Below are 22672 nucleotides of genomic sequence, written 5' to 3' on the forward strand. Positions count from 1 at the left end.
TGAGAGACAGGGCTTTTTCGGTGGTGGCTCCGCAGCTGTGGAACGCCTTGCCAAGGGAGATTAGGGAAGCCCCTTCACTCATGTCTTTTAGGAAGCAGCTGAAGACCTGGCTATGGGATCAAGCTTTTGGCCCATCCTAAGATATGAGTTGATATGACCTGATGGATTCTGTGAATTAATATTAAGTCGAAGATGGACTGACTCTGACTTTGGCTCGAAACTGCCCCTGTTGTAATGGTCACATGATTTTTATTGTTTTAATTTGATTTGGATACCAGCTTTTAATTGTGTTTTATGTTTGGTTTTACTACATTTTGTATTATGTGTGGCATTTAATTTTGCCATTGTGTAAGACCGCTCTGGGTCCCCCTGGGGGAGAAGAGAGGTATATAAATTAAATAAATAAGGCTGACTGACTGTGTTAATCCACAAGTCCTCCCCATTGTGCTGCTTACTTTTGTGATAGGTTGCATTCGATTAAGAAAATGATCCTGCTAAAAGCAGTGTCCCTTATTTCTTTTAACATTTCTGTCAACACCATAGGCTCTCAACTTTTTAAATGTTCTATGTCCTCAACCCCTGACTTTTTTGCTCAGTTATGCACTAAGATATCAGAATGATCCAATGCTCTGAATGAAATTATTGTTGCTGTTATAACCGGCAAGTTTTATTGCTTTCTTCTAATGCTGAGAATATGACTTGCCAAAAGTCACCCAGAGGATTTCTGTGGTTGAGCAGAAATCTGAGGTCCAATACTAAAAAACTCTAACAATATGTAATTTCCTCAAATAATAAAATATTATAATACTGTGATACTGAAAATAAAATTAGTTCTGAGTAATAGCCAATTTTAAAACAAATATAGGATTATTCAACTAATTTTAAATTGCAAGGGAAACAGATATGATTATTTCCTGCATGGCAGGGGGTTGGACTGGATGGTCTATGTGGTCTCTTGTAACTCTATGATTCTATGATTACAGATATGATGTCAGGATCACTGTATCATCTTGAACTGGAGGCTTCAGTTCCCTGCCATTAAAAAGGGAGGCGGGGGGGGGGGGGGGAGGCTGGGTACAGAGTAGTATAGATAAGACATCTGTTTTGTGAGGTAAATACAAATTGCAGTTAACAGACTGTGGGCACAGAGTTTGGCCGCTAGGGGGTGGATGGGAGTTGGGTGTTTGAGTGAGTGTTTACAGGGTGTTTGAGTGGGAAATCATTTAATCAGTGATTGTGGAAAGATTGAATAAATCACTTGCCTCCAGCATATTGTTGCTGTGAGCTTGATTTCAACTCCAAGAACTTCCAAAGTCTTATATATCTCAAATACAATGGTTAGTAGAAAAAATGTTAAGATTGATGCCAGTAGTAAAGGAGCTACAAGCCGTCTCTTGTACAGTGATCTCACTGATTCAAAAACATATAGACTAAGTTGTTCTTATCATGGCTAATTCACCAGCAAGTTCTGAGGGTGATCACTCATGCACAAACATCTTGATATTAAGGGCTTTTAACAGCTGGTCTTTTTCAATTTATCTGTGCAGATTTTTATCTATATATATTTCATATTTATGATCTGCAATTTTAGCAAACATTAGGTATGGTCTATCCCCATATGCAAAAGGTTTGACAGACTACAGTTTTCTCCTCCCCTTCACCCAGAGCAATATGGACAGGCACACAGATTTACACAGCTTGGGTGGTCTGAGCGTGCCTCTCTACACTCAGTAGCTCTCCTTATCATCTCAGTTACAGTCTGTCTCTTGGATTTTTCAAGAAATAAATGGTTTTGGAATAAACATGAAGATTAGAAAATGGAGAAAACATTTTCCCTAAAAATTCATGAAATAGCCCATTAACTCTGAGTATAATTAGGGAGCATGCCACTACTTACTTTGACATAGCGTAGACAACATTCAATGGAATTGGTTTATGAAATGGGATAAAAGGCCTGAAAAGACAGAATATATTAGGGATGATTCAGGAAACAAAAAAGACAATGTATTACATTCATTGCTGGAAGACAATGCATTTGTTAACAAGTAGACTACTTGACTTCTTTTCAGCAGCAACTTCACAAACAATAGACACTATTCTCAAATTTTGTTGAAAACACCATTAAGATGCATTGATATACAGGTGGAGTCTCTGGTCAGTCCCCAAGCCCACCTTAGTAGCCCCTCATCAAGTTTTCTAGACTTTAACTCTAAAAATACACTGGTGGGAACATCCCAAAAAGGCAAATTGCTAGTCTGAGAGAAACAGGTCAATGAGCTGCCTGTCTTCCTAAACAGGCCAGGAAATGAAAAGAAGTGGTATCTTCTGCAGATTTTTTTTTGCCAGTAATGTTATGACGTAGCTCTCTCTGTGAGGTCGGAAAATGGTCAAGGTTACACACTCCTTCCTTAACAAGATACTTCTAAATAACACAGACTAGCAAAAGTAATTATTTGTGTTTTAGGCCTGTTCTTCCAATTATTTGGGGCACTGATTAAGAGAATTGCATTGGATAGGCCGCATCAGCTTTAGTGTTCATTTTGCTGTTTTAACTTTGTATGCTGCTTTGAATTCCACCCATGGTAGAAAAGTGAGATGATAATAATAATAATAATAATTATTATTATTATTATTATTATTATTATTATTATTATTATTATTATATTTTCTAAGATATGATTATTATAATTTTCTATGGGTAAGCAGATAACTGGTAGATAGCCTACATTCTGTATTTCAAAAACTAGCACTGATAGGGGAGAATTGGTGCCATTTTTGTCATTAGCAACTCAAATATACCCAGAAACATGACTAACATTTGAGGCACCAACATGTGTGTTGGCTAGTGTAATAGATGGACAGGTTGCTTACCTGTAACCGTGTTTCTTCGAGTGTACTCTGTGAATTCACACTAATGGAGAGACTGCACCCGCGCAGGCTCCAACGGATACTCTTCCAAGCTAAAGTTTGAAATTTGGCGGTAACCCCGCCCCTCTCCCCAGAGGGTATAAAAGGCGCCCTCCGCGCTCGCTCCCCAGTTCCTACGCCGCAAAGGCGATGAGAAAGGGAGAGGTTTGCACGTGGGGAAGGAAGGGCGGGATTGTGTGAATTCACAGAGTACACGCGAAGAAATACGGTTACAGGTAAGCAACCTGTCCTTTTTCTTTGTGTACTCTGTGAATGCACACTAATGGAGACTAGCAAGCTGAGGTATAGGCAGGTGGGACACAGCAAACCCGACAACGAGTTGAGTGTCCAAACAAACACCTTTATTTATGCACAAGGTGCAAAGGTAAGTGCAATGGTAAAAAACGCAACAACACACAGTGCAGAACAGATCCTAGGCATTAGGATTCAGAATGTAAGGTAATCACAGCATTGCATGTCAACAGGAAGCAATAGTCATAGTAGGAATGACAGAGGCAAGTATAATAAATTTCACTGAACGCAGGCACTGGGAGGTAGAAGTATTGAGGAAAAAACACAGCCTTGAGAGAAGTAAGGTGCCATTGCAGCAGTAATCAGGCAGTTGAGAGAGAAACATAACAAAGTGTAATGGGTAAGTATAGTACACAAGCACTAGATTGAAAAACAATCAACATATCATGCGAATACACCTTGAGTGACATAAATGAATTTGGAAAGAAGGCAACAAAACTGGCTCTGAGTAAAGCAAGGAACGTTAGGAAAGGCAGGAGGAAAGAATGGACCTGGCGAAGGCCGAGTCCCTGAGGTTCTTTGAGTCCATCCTGTAGTGCGAAACAAAGGTGGATGGGGTAGACCAGATAGCCGCTCGACAGATGGAGTCGAGAGGGATGCCCCGCAGGAAGGCAGTAGAAGTAGAAAGACCCCTCGTCGATCTAGGGCGGATCGAAGGGGGAGGCGGGCGTTTAGCCAGCTGGTAGGCCAGTTCAATAGCCTGAGCAATCCAGTGTGAGAGTCTTTGAGAAGAAAGTGGTTCGCCCAGCTTATGGGTAGAATAAGCCACAAAGAGTCTAGGCGACTTACGTATGTCCTTAGTTCTGTCCCTGTAGAAGAGGATGGCTCTTCTGACATCCAGGAGATGAAGTTTCCATTCCAAGGCAGAAGAAGGGTTAGGAAAGAAGGCAGGAAGTATGATATCCTGGTTAAGGTGGAAGGCGGAGACCACCTTAGGCAGGAAGGTGATGTCCGGGCGAAGAACGGCCCTGTCGTGGTGGAAACGGAGGTAGGGCTCATCCACCTGAAGGGCAGCCAGCTCCGATGGTCTGCGCGCGGAGGTGATGGCAACTAGGAAGGCAGTCTTCCAAGAGAGAAGGTGAAGGTCGGCAGAGGCCATGGGTTCAAAGGGGGCTGAAGCCAGTTGAGAAAGGACGAGTTCAAGGCTCCACCCAGGGGTCGGAGGTTGAACCGGAGGTCGGAGATTGTTGTAACCTCGAAGAAAGGTCTTAATGAGGTTGTTAGAGAAAAGAGAAGGTTGTCCTTGACGTTGGAAATGCCAGGAGAGAGCAGCGAGGTAGGATTTCATCGAAGCCAGAGAAAGTTGACGATCCGCAAGAGCAAGTAGGAAGTCCAGAACTAGCGGGATCGAAGTGGAGGAGGGATCGACGTCTCGGTCCCGAAGGAAAGTTTGAAATTTAGCAAGCTTGTAGGCGTAGGCCCTTGACGTAGCCGGCTTATGAGCAGCGCGGAGGATCGCCTGCAGGTCCGGGTGGAGAGAATTTATGGAAGTATCCTCCAAGCCGTTAGATGTAGGGACGGAACGTCGGGGTGGAGCACCTGCCCCTTCTGCGAAGATAGGAGATGAGGGAGAGTCGGAAGAGTGCGAGGGGACCCGGCGCACATCCGGAGTAGAGTTGGGTACCACGGTTGGCGTGGCCATGCAGGGGCTATCAGGATGGCCGATGTCGGCGTGAGATAGAGTCTCTCTATCACCCTTGAGATCAGAGGGAAAGGAGGAAAGAGGTAGACGGGTTCGAGAGTCCAGTCGAGAAGAAAAGCATCTCCGAGACAGCCCGGAGCCGAGTTTGGAGGGAGTCTCACTCCGAAGCGAGGGAGCTGAGCATTCGAGGAGGAGGCAAAGAGATCTAGGGTTGGCCAACCCCAGTCGTCGAAGACGGATTGCAGGACTTCGGGATCGAGACGCCACTCGTGGGGGGAAGTCGTTATTCTGTTTAGAGAGTCCGCTAGCGTGTTTTGGGCACCCGGTAGGTGAACCGCTGAGAGGATTATGTGTCTCGCTATGCACCATAGCCAGATGTCCATTGAGAGAGCCATGAGCTTCCTCAAGCCCGTACCCCCTTGTTTGTTGATGTAGTACATGGCTACTACGTTGTCTGTCTGGATTAGAACAGTCTTGTGGAGAAGAAAGCGAGCAAATGCTCGGAGAGCTTTGAAGATTGATAATAGTTCTAGAAAGTTTATGTGGTGAGACTTCTCTTGGGCGGACCAAAGGTCCCTGACAGTGAGGTTCGACATGTGAGCTCCCCATGCAAAATTGGAGGCGTCGGTCGTGATGGTGACTGACGGGAGAGGGGAATGGAAGGGAAGTCCCACACAAACATTCGCCGGGTCCTGCCACCAACGAAGGGAGAGGCGAACTCAGTCCGGTACCGTGAGAAACATCGAGCTCGGGTGCCGATGGGGTTTGAAAGAGTCTATGAACCATCTTTGAAGAGGTCTGAGGCGCAGCCTGGCGAAAGGGGTGATCATGACCGTGGAAGCCATATGACCCAGGAGGACCTGGACAGAGTGGGCTCGAACCCTGTGGTTGCGGAGGAGGAGAAGAAGATGTTGCTGAAGGGCTAGAAACCTGTCCTTTGGCAGGGAGGCAGTTTCCACAAGGGAGTTGAAGAGAGCCCCGATGAAGCAGATTTCTGTGGCCGGGAGGAGCTGGGATTTTTCGGTGTTCAACTGAAGGCCCAGCCGTTGTAGAAGAGAGAGAGAGTTTGAGAGACGTGGATTTGAAGGGACGAGGGGTCAGATGCGACAATCATCCAATCGTCCAGATAAGGGAAGATCATTATGCCCTGTTTTCTTAGATGTGCTGCCACAACGGCGACTACCTTCGTGAAGACCCCTGGGGCCGTAACGAGGCCGAAAGGAAGAACTGTGAACTGGTAAGATTGTCCCAGGAGCTTGAAGGAGAGGAAGCGTCTGTGGGATCGGCGTATCGAGACGTGGAAATACGCGTCCCGTAAATCTATAGAGGCAAAGTAGTCTCCGTGTCGGAGCGTTGGAAGAATGGAGGCCACCGAGACCATTCGAAATTTTGAAGGTAGAATGAAAAGGTTTAAGGCCCATAGGTCGAGGATGGGCCAAAGACCTCCGTCCCTCTTGGGAACCATGAAGTATCTCGAGAAGAAACCTCGAGTGTCCTGCCCGGAAGGAGAAGGCCGGATTTCGCCCTTTGCTAGAAGGGAGTCGACCTTGGAGCATGTCTCCGGTGAAGGGTCGGTGTGGAGGATGTGACCCGTGGGGGGCAAGGTTTCGAATTCCAAGGCGTAGCCGTCTCTGACAATGCGGAGAACCCAGGCATCTGAGGTGATAGACTCCCATTCGTGGTAGAAAGGAGCTAGACGATCGCGAAAAGTGCAGAGAGGAGAGTTCGGGTCGGGGCTTAAGAAAGGCATGGCAGTGGCAGTAGTAGCGAACGTAGAAATGGCCCCGGGAGAGTGGGCGTCAGGCCCGTCGTTGGAGTTGTGGCATAGCTGTAGCACCTTTGCCTCGATTTTTCGGGACCTGGTGCTGACGGCGAGGCTGTTGCTGATTACTGTGCTGACTCGAGCTCGACGAACGTCGAAACGGTTGGTGACGAAAAGGCTGAGGGAAACGACGGTATCTTTGAGGAAACCATCGGGTCCGTTGAGCCTGGGGCTGATCAGTGCCACACTTCGCTGCAAGGATCTTGAAGTCATGGTTGGACCTCAATTTGTCATCAGTTCCTGAGTTAAAAAGTCCCAGGGTGTCGAAGGGGAGGTCTTCGCTCACTTGTCGAGAGGAGGAAGAAAGTCCTGAGGATCTAAGCCATGCATGTCGTCTGATCGCAACCACGTGGGTAATCATCTTTCCGGCGGTATCGCCGGTGTGCTTCGCCATTTGGATTTGGTGGTGTGCAAGGGAGTCCGCCTCCTGCTGGAGGGTTGAGAGAACTGAACGGTCTTCGTCAGAAAGTTTGGCGAAGAAAGGTCGGGCCTTTTCCCAGAGGATCTGTTGATATGCGCCCATACAGGCTCCGTAGTTTGCCATGCGGCAAAGGAGGAGAGCACCGGAGTACAGCTTCCGGCCTACTGCATCAAATCTCTTACCCTCCCTGTCGGCAGGAGAGTTGGACTGTCGACCCGAGGATTGGGAGGCCTTCACCACCATGGAGTTTGGGTCGGGGTGATGTTTGAGCCATTCCAAGGCTTCATCATCAGTTCGGTACCAGGCCTCTATTTTTTTAGAGGTTGGAGGTATCGAAGATGGGGTCTTCCAAGATGCCTGGATAACGTCCAGGAGGTAAGGAAGAAAAGGCAGCAAAGTGGCTGGTGGGGCTTGAGCCTGGACCCTCTTGAAGACGGGGTCGGTGACGGCTTTTGAGGTTTGTTTAATTTCCATCCCCAGAGCGTCTGCCATTCTAACCATTTGGTCGGAGAAAGCCCGGATATTATCCGTCGCGGAAGGCGGGTCGACCTCGTAGGCGTCGTGAGGAGGAGAGAGGTCGAGGCCGAGGGAGACGACCGAGGCTGAGAGGATCAATTTGGGGTGTTCGACGTCGAGGTCATCCTCCTCGGCCCCTTGAGGGGACCGGGGAGGAGAAACAAGCGCAGAGTCCTGTTGAGGTATCACCTCAAGAGCAGCGGCAGGCTGTGGATGAATGTCCTTGGAAGCAGAGGCCTGGACGGCACGAGCAAGGCGCGTCATCTGCCTACCCCTCTCAGGTGTTTGAGCCGGAGGGAAAAGTTCTTGTCGAGCCTGAGGGCGTGAGGGCGCTGGCTGAGGAACTTTAATAACTGTCCTGACCGACCGGTCGGGAGAGACTTGAGCGCCCGCATCCGAGGACTGACCATGAGGAGAAGAAGAGCGGAGGCGTTGCGCCAGTTGGATAGGGGAGGATCTCCTGGAGGAGGCCACGGAAGAAGGGACGTCCTTTTTAGAAGAAGCGGAGGAGGAGGACCTCTGGGTCATTCGTCTCTTGGCTGGAGGTTGCTTTGACGCGACCCTTATCGATTTTCCCGGCATCGGTGGAATCGGGCACACAGCTGCCGAGTCAGATTGGGCTCGCCTGGATTCCTCCTGGGCCCTCTTAAAGGCAATATTCATGGCGGAAGAAGATGGCGGTGAAGCCAGACGAGATCGAGTAGAAATGGCCGAAGCCACAGAACTCGAAGTCGATGAGGGGCCCATTTTGCCCGACCGGGTCGAAACAGTGGCTGTAGTCACCGTGCAGGGCGGTTTGGTTGGTTTAGCCCTCGAGGTCTTTGAGGCCTTGGATGATACCGACGGAGAAGGCCTAGACGCCATTGAGGCCGAAGTGGAGGTAGAAGCTTCAGGAGCAAGAGTCTTCTCGTAGAGAGCTGCTCGAAGTCTCGCAGCCCTATTTCTTCGGGCCTGAGCTGTAAAGGCCAGGCAAAAACGGCAGGTACCGACGACGTGACTTTCACCGAGGCAGAAAAGGCACTTAGCATGGCCGTCGGAATCTGGAATTTTAGCGGCACATTGAGTGCACCGCTTGAAACGCGTAGTCGACATAGGAACGAAGAGTCCGAAGTGAGCTTTGCAGCGGAAAAAAAGGAACTGGGGAGCGAGCGCGGAGGGCGCCTTTTATACCCTCTGGGGAGAGGGGCGGGGTTACCACCAAATTTCAAACTTTAGCTTGGAAGAGTATCCGTTGGAGCCTGCGCAGGTGCAGTCTCTCCATTAGTGTGCATTCACAGAGTACACGAAGAAAAAACATACAAATCACTCTCATTTTACATATTAGCATAGCTAACCCCATTTACTGATTCCAGAACATGTTTTCATGAGTTATTTAGTATGCTGTACTTCTATCAGGCACGCAGAACATTCAACATTACGGGCAAGCTATTTTTTTGCAAGAATACACTTGATAAACTTACTTAATAAGCACAATGTTCCACTGAACAGAACTTAAAAATCTGACTGCCTTACCTAAGCAGAAATAAATATCTCTGCCGTTTAAGCATCTTGGAATGCATACCAAGGTAGGTAAACCTCTACTTATAAATTACCTATAAGCAACACATTTTGAAGACCAAAGGTGATTTTTTGATGTTTTGAGAATATGAAAGACATACGGTATATACTCGAGTATAAGCCGACCCGAATATAAGCCGAGGCACCTAATTTTACCACAAAAAACTGGGAAAACTTATTGACTTGAGTATAAGCCGAGGGTGGGAAATGCAGCAGCTACTGGTAAATTTCAAAAATAAAATTAGATACCAATAAAATTACATTAATTGAGGCATCAGTGGGTTAAATGTTTTGAATATTTACTGTATTTCAAAGAAAAACAGTAAACTAACTCTATAAGTGGAAAAGCAACAATAATTTTATAATCATCATCATCATCAACAGCTTCATTTGTACCCTGCCCTGTCTATCTCCCCCTGGGAACTCAGGCCAGCTTCCAACATAGTAATAGGCAAACATATAATGCCTACATAAATAATGCAGAGCTAGATATAGATCTATCATTATATATACTAATTTCACATGTGTATTTTCCCCTAAAACCTTTGCAAATCTTCTCTCTATGTGCATTTTCCTCCTGCAATATTTGTAAGTCCAATTTATCAATGTTTATATCTATCTAGACATCTGTGTGTGTGTGTGTGTGTGGTGTGTGCGCGCGCACACATTTTCCCTCTGCACTTGCAAACGTGAGGGTAAAATTCATATAAAATTCATATATAAAATTAATGTATACATATAGGAACAGATATACAGGTACATGGAAATCTCTATCTATATTTACATAGGATTTGCAAAGACCTGTAAACATATGAGGGGAAAATTCATACATTAATGTATGTAGGGGGGACATCTATATAAATATTAAGAAGCTTTGGGGCATGCGTTTACCCAAGGAAAAAATGCAAGCAAACAACTTTGTCCTCTTTTCTCCTGCCCTTTCCCACCTCTTTTCTTTCTCCCTTTTTCAAACTCTAAAAGTAGCCAGAAAAGGCTTTTTAAAACTTCTCCCAAAAAAACCCCACATTTTTGTTTCCTTAGGAATAAAAAGAAGTACACACCTTCTGTTGCTCTCTTTTCCCTCCTTCCCTCCCTTTGGACTCAAATTTTCTTGCAATAGTAGTAGTAGTAGTAATAAAAATAATAGTAATAGTAATAAATCGTGCAAATTTGCAAGAATATCTTTTTTTCTTCCCCTTCTACCCATGCAATCTGGCTTGCAAGGGTTTCTCTCACACTCTCCTTTCACTTTTGAAAACATTTGCTTCTTGTCTCTGTCTCTCTCTCTCAAAAAAAAGATAACCAGCCTGGGAGGAGAAGCGAAGAAGGAAGGTTTTGGAAAAGAAAACATACTGTGGCCTCCAGGCTTCGTTGCTGGCTTGACCTTGACCCGAATATACGCTGGGGGAGGCTTTTTCAGCTCATAAATAAGGGCTGAAAAACTCGGCTTATCTTCGAGTATATACGGTAATTTGTTTTTCTCATGTATCTTTGGCAATAGTTGTGCATTTGGTAACACTACCAGTGTATTTGGACATTAACATGATTAGCTCTAGTCAGTTCCCACCGTTCAAAATACTTCCAGCGATTCCTTCCACTAACTTCAGGATCTTCATACTCAATTCCAGGAATATGAAGTGAAGGCTGAGATCTATAAGGAACATAAGAACTATGAAATTAATTGTTGGATGTAACATTTCAGAGACACATAACATTTAGAATTTAGATGAAGCTTCCCCTTAACACTATTTCAAAAAGGAATTGCAGAAAAAGTAGCCCACCACTCTGAGGAAAGAAAGCTGGCTCCTCTGTCAGTTAGGGTGCTTGTGGGCTGAGGCTTGTTCTGCACAGGCAGGCCCATATGAGACATTTCATTCCTTTATTGATAATATGGTTCTTCAAGACACATCAGTCATACTTGGTTTTAGATAACTAGCAAGCCTTAATTTCTAAGAAATAATTGTCAATCAATATTGTTAAGTCCCTTAGAGCACTGCTTCTTAAACTGTGGGTCCTGACCACAAATGGGGGCCCCTTTACTCCATGTTGGGGGTTACAAAAATTGTCTACAGTAAAAGGTTTCTGAACATCATCTAATGGATGTTTTAGGCATTTACATCTATTGTACAGTGTTTACAGTGGACTCTGCAGAAGATGTTTCAGCTGTGGACAAGTCTTCATAGGGACCATCAAACGCAGCATCCAAACACGAATCAGGGAACAAGAAAGGTACTGGAAACTAACTCAACCAGAGAAGTCTGCCATAAGAGCATTTGATGAACCAATCTGGGCACAGTATATTATTTGAGAACACAGAAATGCTGGATCACTCTAACAACTATCATGTCAGACTACACAGCAAAGCCATTGAAATCCACAAGCATGTGGACAATTTCAACAGAAAGGAGGAAACCATGAAAATGAACAAAATTTGGCTACCAGTATTTAAAAACTCTAAAATCAGAATAGTAAATACAGAAAAACACTCTTAAAACAGAGGAATTCCAGACATGAATCAATCAGGGGCAGCTAACACCTCAGAACAAAAGATTTCCCCAGGAAGGAAGATGCCAGGCCATGAAGCTGGCAAGGCCATTCATGTTACTCAAGGTGATTAATTACAACATTCACAATGGCCTCCAACAGACAAGAGTTTTGTTGGTCCTTGGACCTTCCACAAATATATAAACCTCCCTTGCTTAGTTTTCTAATATACTGAACAACCTTTGAGGATGCCTGCCATAGATGTGGGCGAAACGTCAGAAGAGAATACTTCTGGAACATGGTCATACAGCCCGGAAACTTCACAGCAACCCAGTGATTCCGGCCATGAAAGCCTTTGACAACATGTTTCAGCTGTACTTTATCAAAGGAAAAATGGCCTGTTTAGCAAACCTTGCAAATGCTGAGCTGTTATCAGTAAATGTTTGCTTTTTGGCCAAAAAGGGTCTGAGTGGGAAAGTTTAAGAAATCTTGTCCTAGAGGGTGCAGGGGAAATGTTCAGTATATTTTGACTATCTCCAGAACTTTTTAAAGGCCAGAAAATAATTTTCTCAAAATAATATGGATGTTACCTCACAGACGTAAAAGATGGAAGAAAGAATTTTTGAATAATATTCCAACTGGAATCTTCTACTGGTCAAGACAGCAAGAAAAAAGTGGTGGACAATGCTTTTCTGAAATAAATCTCAGAAACCTCCAAGATTCAAGAATTATGTGGGACTTCAAAAATCCCATTATCTGCTAGAAGATCAACTTTACTAAGCATAGGTTCACAAACAGGTCTTGCAGATCATTTTCTCTTTCAAAAAGTGGAGGAAATAGTAAGGGGAATCAACAATCCTGGACTTGATTTTAACCAATAGAGATAAGTTGGCCACTGGAATCAAAGCCATCGGCACTTTAAGAGGAAATGGCCATGCAATGATATAGAACAGCCCAAAGAAGAGTATAGTTAAACACAGATCTTGAATTTCAGGAAACTGATTTTAACAAGTTCAGAGAATTATTGAGTGGAATCTCATGGCTAGAGATCGAAAGGAAAAAAACATCTAACAAAGGTGGGAATTCATTTAAAAAAGGGTTGGTTAAAGCACAATCACAAACATGGTAAATCAGACAATGCTTCTCATCTGAACACACTGATTTGAATTCTATCCCCCGAGAAGCTCACTCCAGATGATTTATCCAGCAATATTTTGGCACCTTACTTTGTGACATCACTTTCCCCTAAATTCTCAGAAATCATTGTCTATTTATACCAGAGCATTTGAAAACTTCCTTTTAAAAAACATGCCAAAGGTCACTTACACATCAAGCTTCTGAAGAGCCTCAAGGTGCCGCAGGACCCTTCCCCTCCACCTTCGATCAATGAATGGGGGGACAGGATATTTGTCTTCTAATTGCATAGAGTACGGTGGATAGTGAACCAGGTTACTAAACATGGTTTTAAATGCTGGTACTTTCCTCTGTTTTATTAGGCAGGGGAAAGATGGGAAAGGAAAAATATTGTATGTAAAACATTGAGGATAAATGTGATAAAATAATATTTGTAATTTATCTAATAGATAGAATAAAATATTACTTTTTCAAACACTGATTTCTGGTTATTAATATTGTATGACATAACTTAAAAATCCAAAAGAAAATGCTTGGGATATACAAGAAACAAGGTTATCAGCTGATTATTTTACCACTCACAATACTCATGTGATGTCATGTTTTCTAAGTTATGAATAATTCTTTATGAAAAGAGAATTCCTTTTCTGTATATTGACACATTTCTTTAGTTTTAATATGCACTTCCCCCCATATTAACATCTTCAAGAATGGGGCACATCCTAGAATTGTGGGTGCATCTTAGAATCATAGGGTTTTAAAATTTTTCTGTGCTCATGCAAGGAAAAGAGTGAAATTTCAGTACTATGTCTCTCCCTCACAAAAAAGGGCAACTTTCTCTTCAAATCTGATGAAGTTGACAGATTAGGAATCCAGCAAATCCATGGTAAGGGACTAAACCCCAAGGTTAAAGCAAGTAGGCTTGCGTTGCTGGCTGCAGCAATTATAAAGAAGACTAGGATTTATCAAACTTATACATCTCACCTCAGTTTATGCAGTACCTCCATTTCATGTTTGGAAATATGAAAAGAGGATCAAATTATATTGACAATAATTACTAAAAAGGAAACTGGATGTAAAATGAAGGACAGGGAGATAGAGAGATCCCGAGAAATTATAGCTGGATGGCTAACATGATTCCAGATACAAAAAATGTAAGAAAGGTGCCTGTGACTAGGGCAGTGGTTCTCAACCTGTGGGTCCCCAGATGTTTTGGCCTTCAACTCCCAGAAATCCTATCAGCTGGTAAATTGGCTGGGATTTCTGGGAGTTGTAGGCCAAAACACTTGGGGATCGACAGGTTGAGAACCACTGGACTAGGAAGACACATTCACTAATTCAAACTAATTTGCACATGCAGGAGAGTTAAAACATAAAATATGAGAATATCTAAAAGATATGCCGGCCACATGACCTTGGAGGTATCTACGGACAACGCCGGCTCTTCGACTTAGAAATGGAGATGAGCACCAACCCCCAGAGTCGGTCACGACTGGACTTAACGTCAGGGGAAAACCTTTACTTTTACCTAAAAGATATTCTAGAATAATATCTAAAAGATATTCTAAGAATTTTTTTCTTAGGCTTTTTTGTTAGTGGTATTGAAATCAGACTGCATCTTCCAAATGATGGCATCTTAGAAAATAAGAAATATAGCAATCAGGTAAGCACATTTACTGCTAAGACTTTAGGGGAGTCTATCAACTGCTATTTATAGTGCTACATATCAAATGTCATAAAGAAACAAAAGTATCATGGAAACTATGGCTTCTGCAATCATAGATCGATTTTTTAAAAGTATATATTTTAAAAAATCATTTTACAAAGACAGTATTAATGGTTAACAACTGCAGTGATAGACACATTATCCTTTTTTCACCTCACCTGATAGCCTTGTGAGATGAGTATGGTAGAAGCTGTTCTGCAGTACTTTGCTGAGAGCAAAGAAGCCACTGAGGTTGGGTGGGAATTGAGAGCAAAGGAAACCGGGTATTGGGGTGGGAAGGGGAGGCTGGGCTCATATGGGCTCAGGTAGACAGTGAAGGTAGGAAGAGAGGGAATTGGTTGTCAGGGGCAGAGGGAAGCCAGTGCTCGTACATGCATGTGGCAGTTGCCTTTGGAAACACATAGATGTGAGGGGCAAAAGGGATTACTGCATCTACATGAACTGAGTCCCTTTATATGAAGTCCCTATATGATGAATAACAATCCCTTTATATAATGGACTTGAGCATTCGTGTTTTTGGTATCTGCACCTACATGGTGGCACAGCGGGTTAAACCGCTGAGCTGCTGAACTGGCTGACCGAAAGGTTTCTGGTTCAAATCTGAGGAGCAGGGAAGCTCCCACTGTTAGCCCCAGTTTCTGCCAACCTAGTAGTTTGAAAACATGCAAATGTGAATAGATCAATAGGTACCGCTCCAACGGGAAGGTAACGGCGCTCCACACAGTCATGCCAGCCACATGACCTTGGAGGCATCTAAGGACAATGCCGGCTGAGAAATGGAGATGAGCACCAACCCCCAGAGTCGTACACAACTAAACTTAATGTCAGGGGAAAACCTTTACCTTTACTACCTGGAACAAATCCACTTTACACTTAATATGCATGGAATTGTGGTATAGTCTATATCCAATCACTGTCCATGATGCATATTGTATTTCTATTGTATCCTTCAATATAAAATTCTGTTGCACATAAATGTATTATGCTAGTGCTGGCATTACTACCATCATTCACCAATCATACACCTGTAAAGTTATTACTTCCCCTAAGAAGGAGATTTTAACATTCCCAAACGCAGAGATATAATTTAACAAAAATGTAAAAGATGTAAGAACCATTGTAGACTATAATTACCTACCATTTCATCATGAATGATATGGGCCTGGGCAGTTGCTTGTGCATGATCCCTTTCACTTGATAATATATGTATTGGATCTAAAACACGTATAAATAAATTTTGAAAGGAAATATTAGATCATATATTTGTGTTAAAACATACATTAAAGTTAATGAGAGGAGACAAATAAAAAGATTATTGCAGCAGAATGCTATTCAATGTTCAAAGAGCTCTTGAGGATCCAGCCCAAAGAAATGTAATTTCCATCATTCCAGAGGAAGGCAAATTATTCTATGATATTGGACAAGTCTCTAGAGTGGAAACCTTACACAGAATAAAACAAGTGTTTTGCAAACTGTATTCTGCTGCAAATAATTTCATGTACACATATTTAAAATAGGTAAAATTATCAATTAAATTTGTGCTTATAAATCATAGACAAGAATATTACTAAAATACAATTAAATTATCCATAGAATTAAAACCATTGAAAACAGCCCTTTAAAGAGGCATTAGTCAATAAAATAGCACACCATTAAAAGCTCTGGCAGCCAGCCTTAAAAAGCTGTCAAAATAGAAGTTTTCACTTGCTGACAAGAGGATGAGGAGGAAGGAGTTCCAAAGCTAGTGAGCAGCATCAAAATGGCCAGCACCTATATTCCCACGAGATGGTGGGCTCAATAGAACAGCCTCTTCCAAAGATCTTATAGCTTGGTCAGAAAGATACAACTCTTCAGATAGCATGTGCCTGGACTATATAGCCGATAATGTTAATATTGACTGGAAATAGCCTTATTTTAAAGGGGGGGGGGGAATTACACACTCCTTATAAAGCCTTTGCCTCAATAAAGTTTCTGAGTACTGTACTTTCAAAACAGCTCGACAGATTCTCACAATAATCCAAATAGGTTATAGTTAAAGGATGGATGGCTATCTGTCATGGGTACTTTGTGGTTTTTCTGCATGGCAGGGGGTTGGATGGGATGGCCTATGTGGTTTCTTCCAGCTCTATGAGTCTATGAAAGCATGTGTCTCTGTAGCCAGACCAGGCATCTCCAGTAACAAGCTGTCGGCTCACCACAGCCGTTCCCAAATGATGACACGAGACTTGCTGTGTTATCACAAGAAACTTTACTGTAGGACACATCGACATGAAAAAGCCAAGAATGGGAGGCACCGGCCAACATTCCTTTATATACCCTTTCCCCTCATTCAAAGATACATTTCCCGCCCAACAAAACCCCGCAAAGTTTCCCCGCCAAGTCCAGCAGCTGTTTCTTCTCAGGATCACAGGATGCAGGTATCTTATCAGTTCATAATGTCAGTGACCCTGATTCTCAGCACCATAATCCAGGATCTAGGAGCAGGGTTCTGACACAAGCGCAACTGGAACAGTATCTTTAAATATGCAAAAGTGCTCCTAGATACTTTAAGAACCCGTGTCTCCAGATTAAAGTCTGAGTCTAGGAGTATAACCAAATTTTCAGTCGAAGTGTAACTTCATCTAACACAGGTTAACGCCTATGACTTGGTTTGCTTTTCAGTTATAGATCAGATTTATACATATTTGCATATGGACAAACAATGGTTTGTAAAGGGGAAAAACATATTTTCTGTTTTTTTCCAGAGATTCTGAAGATTCAATTTTCCTGCTTCTTGGCAGGGGGTTGGACTGGATGGCCCACAAGGTCCAACTTTGTGATTTTATGATCTATGATTCTATGCCAGGCACAAATGCAGGTGAAACAGGAGAAAATGCTGCTAGAACGTGGGCATATAGCCCAGAAACCACACAACATCTCAGTGTTTTCGGCCATGAAAGTCTTTGACAATACTATTTCATCTATTCTCTGCTAATTATTTGTCACCTAAAGTCTGTTTTCTGAATCTTTAACTAAATTTTAACATATTGGGGTTGTGGGACTACCTTTCAATGCTCCTGTCCCTTCCATCCTTGTGGTCTAATAATTACACTTGTACACACACCCTCCCTGCCCCAGAATGGACTCAATTGGATCAATGGAGTTTACTAAGTGTGAGCCTAACCAAGACCCCATTGCATCAATGGGTCTACTCTAATTAGACCTAGCAATTGGGTTTAGGTTTTTATAGTGCCTGACTCAAGAAGCTTTAGGGCCATGTGTTGTCCCTAAATAATAAGGCAGCTTCCTATTGGTGTGCAAGTCAGAAACATTAAGCTTTCTCAGATTAGGAGATATAACCTAAATAATAATAATAATAATAAAACTTTATTTATACCCCGCCACCATCTCCCCAACGGGGACTCGGGGCAGCTAACATGGGGCCATGCCCGGAACAATACAATATAATAAAATATAAAAAACAACATATTAACACATATTAGCACATCATAGCACCATTAAAACAACATATTAGCACATATTAGCACATCATAGCACCATTAAAAATACAATAAATGATAATACGCATTACATCAAGAAATCAAAAAAAAAAACAACAACAAAAACACATTAAGGATGAACTCCCTGCTGGTAAGAGATGTTTAACAGTGGACTAGATTGTGATGGTGTCTCCTTCTTTGGAGGTTTTTAAACAGACGCTGTTGAAAGTGCTTTGACTGGATATTCCTGCATGACAGAATTGGGTTGGTCTGGGTGGCTCTTGGAGTCTTTTACAATTCTAGGAAGAAGAAATGCAGGCAGATTTTAATGTGCCTTCATTCATTTTCAGATCAGATTTTGGAACCGCTAAAAATTGAAAACCTAATCAGAATTCTACATTTTGTGAATTTGGCGTGAAATCCAGTCATAATTCAAAGGACTAGCAATTGCAACTGGGAAAGGACAGTTTGCTGCATGGCAAACAATTAAAACTAGGAGTGAACATTAGGCAGCCCTACCCAGTCAGTTTTAATTATGAATTTTAAACTTGCGTCTTGTGTTCAAATATTTGTTGTGTGTGTTTTAAAATATGCATTTGTTGAAATACGTTTCAATATGTGAACTTTATATAATGTTTACGATGATTATGTGTTTTAGCTGTGTTGTAACCTGCCATAAGATGGGTAAGAAATAAAGTTATTACACCATGTAACAATTTTTGTTCCTGAGTTATAAATGTCATCTCCTAATTGGTTCTATCATAAAAGCATGGGAAAAGTTTATCAAACTGCAAAAACTTTATTTTTGTAGGACATCCTGCAGCCCATTTTGCTATAGTTTTTCAAAGAATATCTCATAGTGTCTCGACCAATACAACCTAGTTTATGGCAGCCACAAATACAAAGATTCTGGAATATAAAAAGTACTTCCAAAGCAAGGATTGCATAATTAAACGGAAAATAATGCTTTCAAACCAGGAACAGAAACTTTTTCAAATTTTGTTAGTGTTGTTGTTATTATTATTTCATAGAATCATAGAATAAGAGCATGAAGGAATCACATGGGCCATCCAGTTCAACCCCATGCCTTGCAGGAAGGCACCATTAAAGGTACTGTACTTGGAAGCTTGAAAACAGGAGCTCTGGATGGCCATCTGCTGGGGATACTTTGTTTGTGCTTTTCCTGCATGGCAGGGGGTTGGACTAGAGGGCCCACGTGGCCTCTTCCAACTCTATGACTCATCCCAGACAGATGGTCAGCCACTGTTTAAAAGCCTCCAGAGCAGTGGTTCTCAACCTGTGGATCCCCAGATGTTTTGGCCTTCAACTCCAAGAAATTCCAACAGCTGGTAAACTGGCTGGGATTTCTGGGAGTTGTAGGCCAAAATACCTGGGGACCCACAGGTTGAGAACCACTGCTCCAGAGGCAGAGAGTTCCACTGTTGAACAGCTTTCAAGGTCAGGATGTTCTTCCTAATGTTCAGGTGGAATCTCCTTTCCTGTCATTTGAACCCAATACACATGGAAAATGAACACTTTATGTTATGCTAGCATTTCTCTCTGTTACTTTGTGGGGGCGCCTCTCACTTCGAAGAAAGGCAGCCTATGCAACTCTAACGAAAAGCCAAGGAAAAATGACCAGTGCCATTAAGAGCGTATTAAGCGCCGCGCCGCCCCCGTCTCCGGGCTTCCCCAGTTACCGTAGAGGAAATCGAAGGCCCGGTTGGGCGCCATGGCCCGACGGTAGCGGGACCCGGACGGAGGCCCCGGCTGCGTCAAGGCCACCGAGCGGCTCATGGCGGTGGCGCCCCTCCGGTCCCAGCCTTCACCTCCTGGGTCTGTGCCGACGGCGTTCCCATAGCAACGCCGGGCTCCCCACCCGACGCAGGCGCAGTTCGACCTCCTGGCGCCGTGCGAAGAGAGCTTCCGGGTATCTCCCAGACTGCGAGGAAAGAGGACCTAGGAAGGACGTTTTAGCCTAGCCTAGGGGAGACTTTGATAGGCTTTGAATGTACTTTGTTTGGAGTTTTAACTCCTCAAAAGCTTAATGAAGACCCACCTCATCCGGCAGACTTCCCCAATTTTCAGTCACGAGTTTTGATTTTCATTCTATTACTACAGTATATGTCAATTCTGTTGCTGTTTGATACACGTTTTCATATATGTGTGAGTGTGCGCGTTTATGTAATGGAGTAATTTATTGTAGTTTTATGTTCATTTGTTTCAGAATTTATTGTACCCCGCCTTGAGCCATTAGTAGAGGCGGGTAATAAAAATGTATTATTTATTTATTTATTTATTTATTTACTATACTTTTACCCCGCTCACCTTACCTCGGAGGGGACTCAGGGCAGCTTAACAACATGGCCAATTATTCAGTGCTGTTTAAAACAATTACAAAGAAATTACAGAAAAGTCATTTTAAAATACATGTTAAATTACAATAGGTAAAGGTAAAGGTTTCCCCTGACGTTAAGTCCAGTCGTGACCGACTCTGGGGGTTGGTGCTCATCTCCATTTCTAAGCTGAAGAGCCATAGACACCTCCAAGGTCATGTGGCCAGCATGACTGCATGGAGCGCCGTTACCTTCCCACCGGAGCGGTACCTATTGATCTACTCACACTGGCATGTTTTCGAATTGCTAGGTTGGCAGGAGCTGGGCCTAACAGCGGGCGCTCATTCCGCTCCCTGGAATTTGAACCTGGCACCTTTCGGTCTGCAAGTTCAGCAGCTCAGCACTTTAACACACTGTGCCACCAATAAAACACAGTTAAAATCATCAGGATCATGTGATCCAAAAGCAAGGTCCGGGTCGTTCCATTGGTCAAATTCTGAGTCTTTTATGTCTATTGCTGCACCAGGTATTCAAAAGTTTGGTCGAAGAGCCATGTCTTTACTTTCGTGCAGAAGATCAACAGGGAGGGGGCTGATCTGATCCCGGAGAGGGAGTTCCATAGTTGCGGGGCCACCACCGAGGCAGGCGGGACCGAGAGCAGGGCCTCCCCAGACGATCTTAAACTCTGAGATGGTTGATAGGAAGAGATACGTTCGGACAAGTAAATTGGGCCAGAACCATTTAGGGCTTTATAGGCTAAAGCCAGCACTTTGAATTGTGCTTGGTAGCAAACTGGCAGCCAGTGGAGCTGGCGCAATGGGGGAGGGGGGGTTGTGTGCTCCGGTGAGTAATCTGGCTGCGGCCTGTTGGACCAGTCTTCAAAGGTAACCCCACGTAGAGTGTGCTGCAGTAATCAGGATGTAACCAGAGAGTGGGCTATCGTGGCTAAGTCAGACTTCCCAAGGTATGGGCGCAACAGGTGCACAAGTTTTAATTGTGCAAAAGCTCCCCTGGCCATTGCCAAGACCTGGGGTTCCAGGCTCAATGATGACTTCAGGAGAACCCCCAAGCTGCGAACGTGTGCCTTCAGGGGGAGTGTGACCCCATCCAACATAGGCTGTAACCCTATGCCCTGTTCGGCCTTGCGACTGTCTTGTCTGGATTCAATTTCAATTTGTTCGCCCTCATCCAGACCACAGAAGACAAGAACCGGTTCAGGACCTGAACAGCCTCCTTAGGAGCAGGTGTCATCTGCGTACAGGTGACACCGTACTCCGAAATTTCGGATTTCTCCCAGCGGCTTCATGTAGATGTTAAAAAACATGGTGGACAATATAGAACCCTGCGGGACCCCACAGGACAAAGGCTGTGGGGCCGAGCAGTTGTTCCCCAATAATACCATCTGAGAACAACCCTCGAGGAAGAACTGGAGCCACTGTAAAACAGTACCTCCAAGGCCCATTCCTGCAAGATATCCCAGGATACAGTGGTCGACGGTATCAAAGGCCACTGAGAGATCCAACAGAACCAGCAGGGACACACTCACCCTGTCCAGTTCTCGGCATAGATCATCCACTAAGGTGACCAAGACTGTTTCAGTACTATGTCTCGGCCTAAAGCCAGACTGCACCGGATCCAGAAAATCAGTGTCTATTATGTCACATTCCTCCCCCTCTGTGTTACAGTTAAACACAGTTAAACTGTATTTTTAACCAATACTTTATAATTTTATTGTTAATTTTGTTCTACTTTGGTCTATCTTGTTCTTTTATATTGATTTGATATGTTATTTTTTGTGTATTTTACTGTATTTATGTTGTGAGCTGCCCTGGGTCTCTTGGGCAGATGGGGCAGGGTACAAATAAAGTTGGGTGGCTGTGAGTTTTCCGGACTGTATGACCATGTTCAAGAAGCATTCTTTCCTGATGTTTCGCCTGCATCTATGGCAGGCATTCTCTGAGGTTATGAGGTCCGTTGGAAACTAGGCAAGTGGGGTTTATATATGTGTGTGGAGTATCCAGGATGTGGAATAATGTTCAGGGTAGGAGAAAGAACTCTTGTCTGTTTGAGGCTAGTGTGAATGTTGCAACTGATTACCTTGATTAGCATTGACAACTACCATGTCAGACTGCTCAGAAAAGTCATTTAAATCCACAAGCATGTGGACAATTTCAACAGAAAGGAGGAAGCCATGAACATGAACAAAATCTGGCTACCAGTATTTAAAAAAACCCTCTAAAATCAGGACAGTAAATAAAGAACAACGTTCAGAAAACGGGGATTCCAGGCACGAATCAGTCAGAGCCAGCTAACACCTCCCAACAAAGGATTCCCCC

General features: G+C 43.6%; 1 protein-coding gene across 1 annotated transcript in view; it reads right to left on the reverse strand.

Moving 5' to 3' along the window:
- Nucleotides 1-19901, reverse strand: part of cfap91 (cilia and flagella associated protein 91) — a 78791-nt gene extending 58890 nt beyond the window's left edge. Inside the window, exons 1-5 of the mRNA XM_003226782.4 lie at nucleotides 19701-19901; nucleotides 15660-15736; nucleotides 12988-13145; nucleotides 10745-10828; nucleotides 1898-1954 (exon numbers count right to left, since the gene is read on the reverse strand). Of these exons, the coding sequence (XP_003226830.2) occupies nucleotides 1898-1954; nucleotides 10745-10828; nucleotides 12988-13145; nucleotides 15660-15736; nucleotides 19701-19797 (473 nt within the window). The 5' untranslated portion in view covers nucleotides 19798-19901. The remainder of the gene's footprint in view (nucleotides 1-1897; nucleotides 1955-10744; nucleotides 10829-12987; nucleotides 13146-15659; nucleotides 15737-19700) is intronic.
- Nucleotides 19902-22672: the final 2771 nt, after the last annotated feature.

This window comes from Anolis carolinensis, chromosome 2 (genome assembly GCF_035594765.1).
Source record: "Anolis carolinensis isolate JA03-04 chromosome 2, rAnoCar3.1.pri, whole genome shotgun sequence".
In the NCBI taxonomy this organism is placed as follows: domain Eukaryota; kingdom Metazoa; phylum Chordata; class Lepidosauria; order Squamata; family Dactyloidae; genus Anolis; species Anolis carolinensis.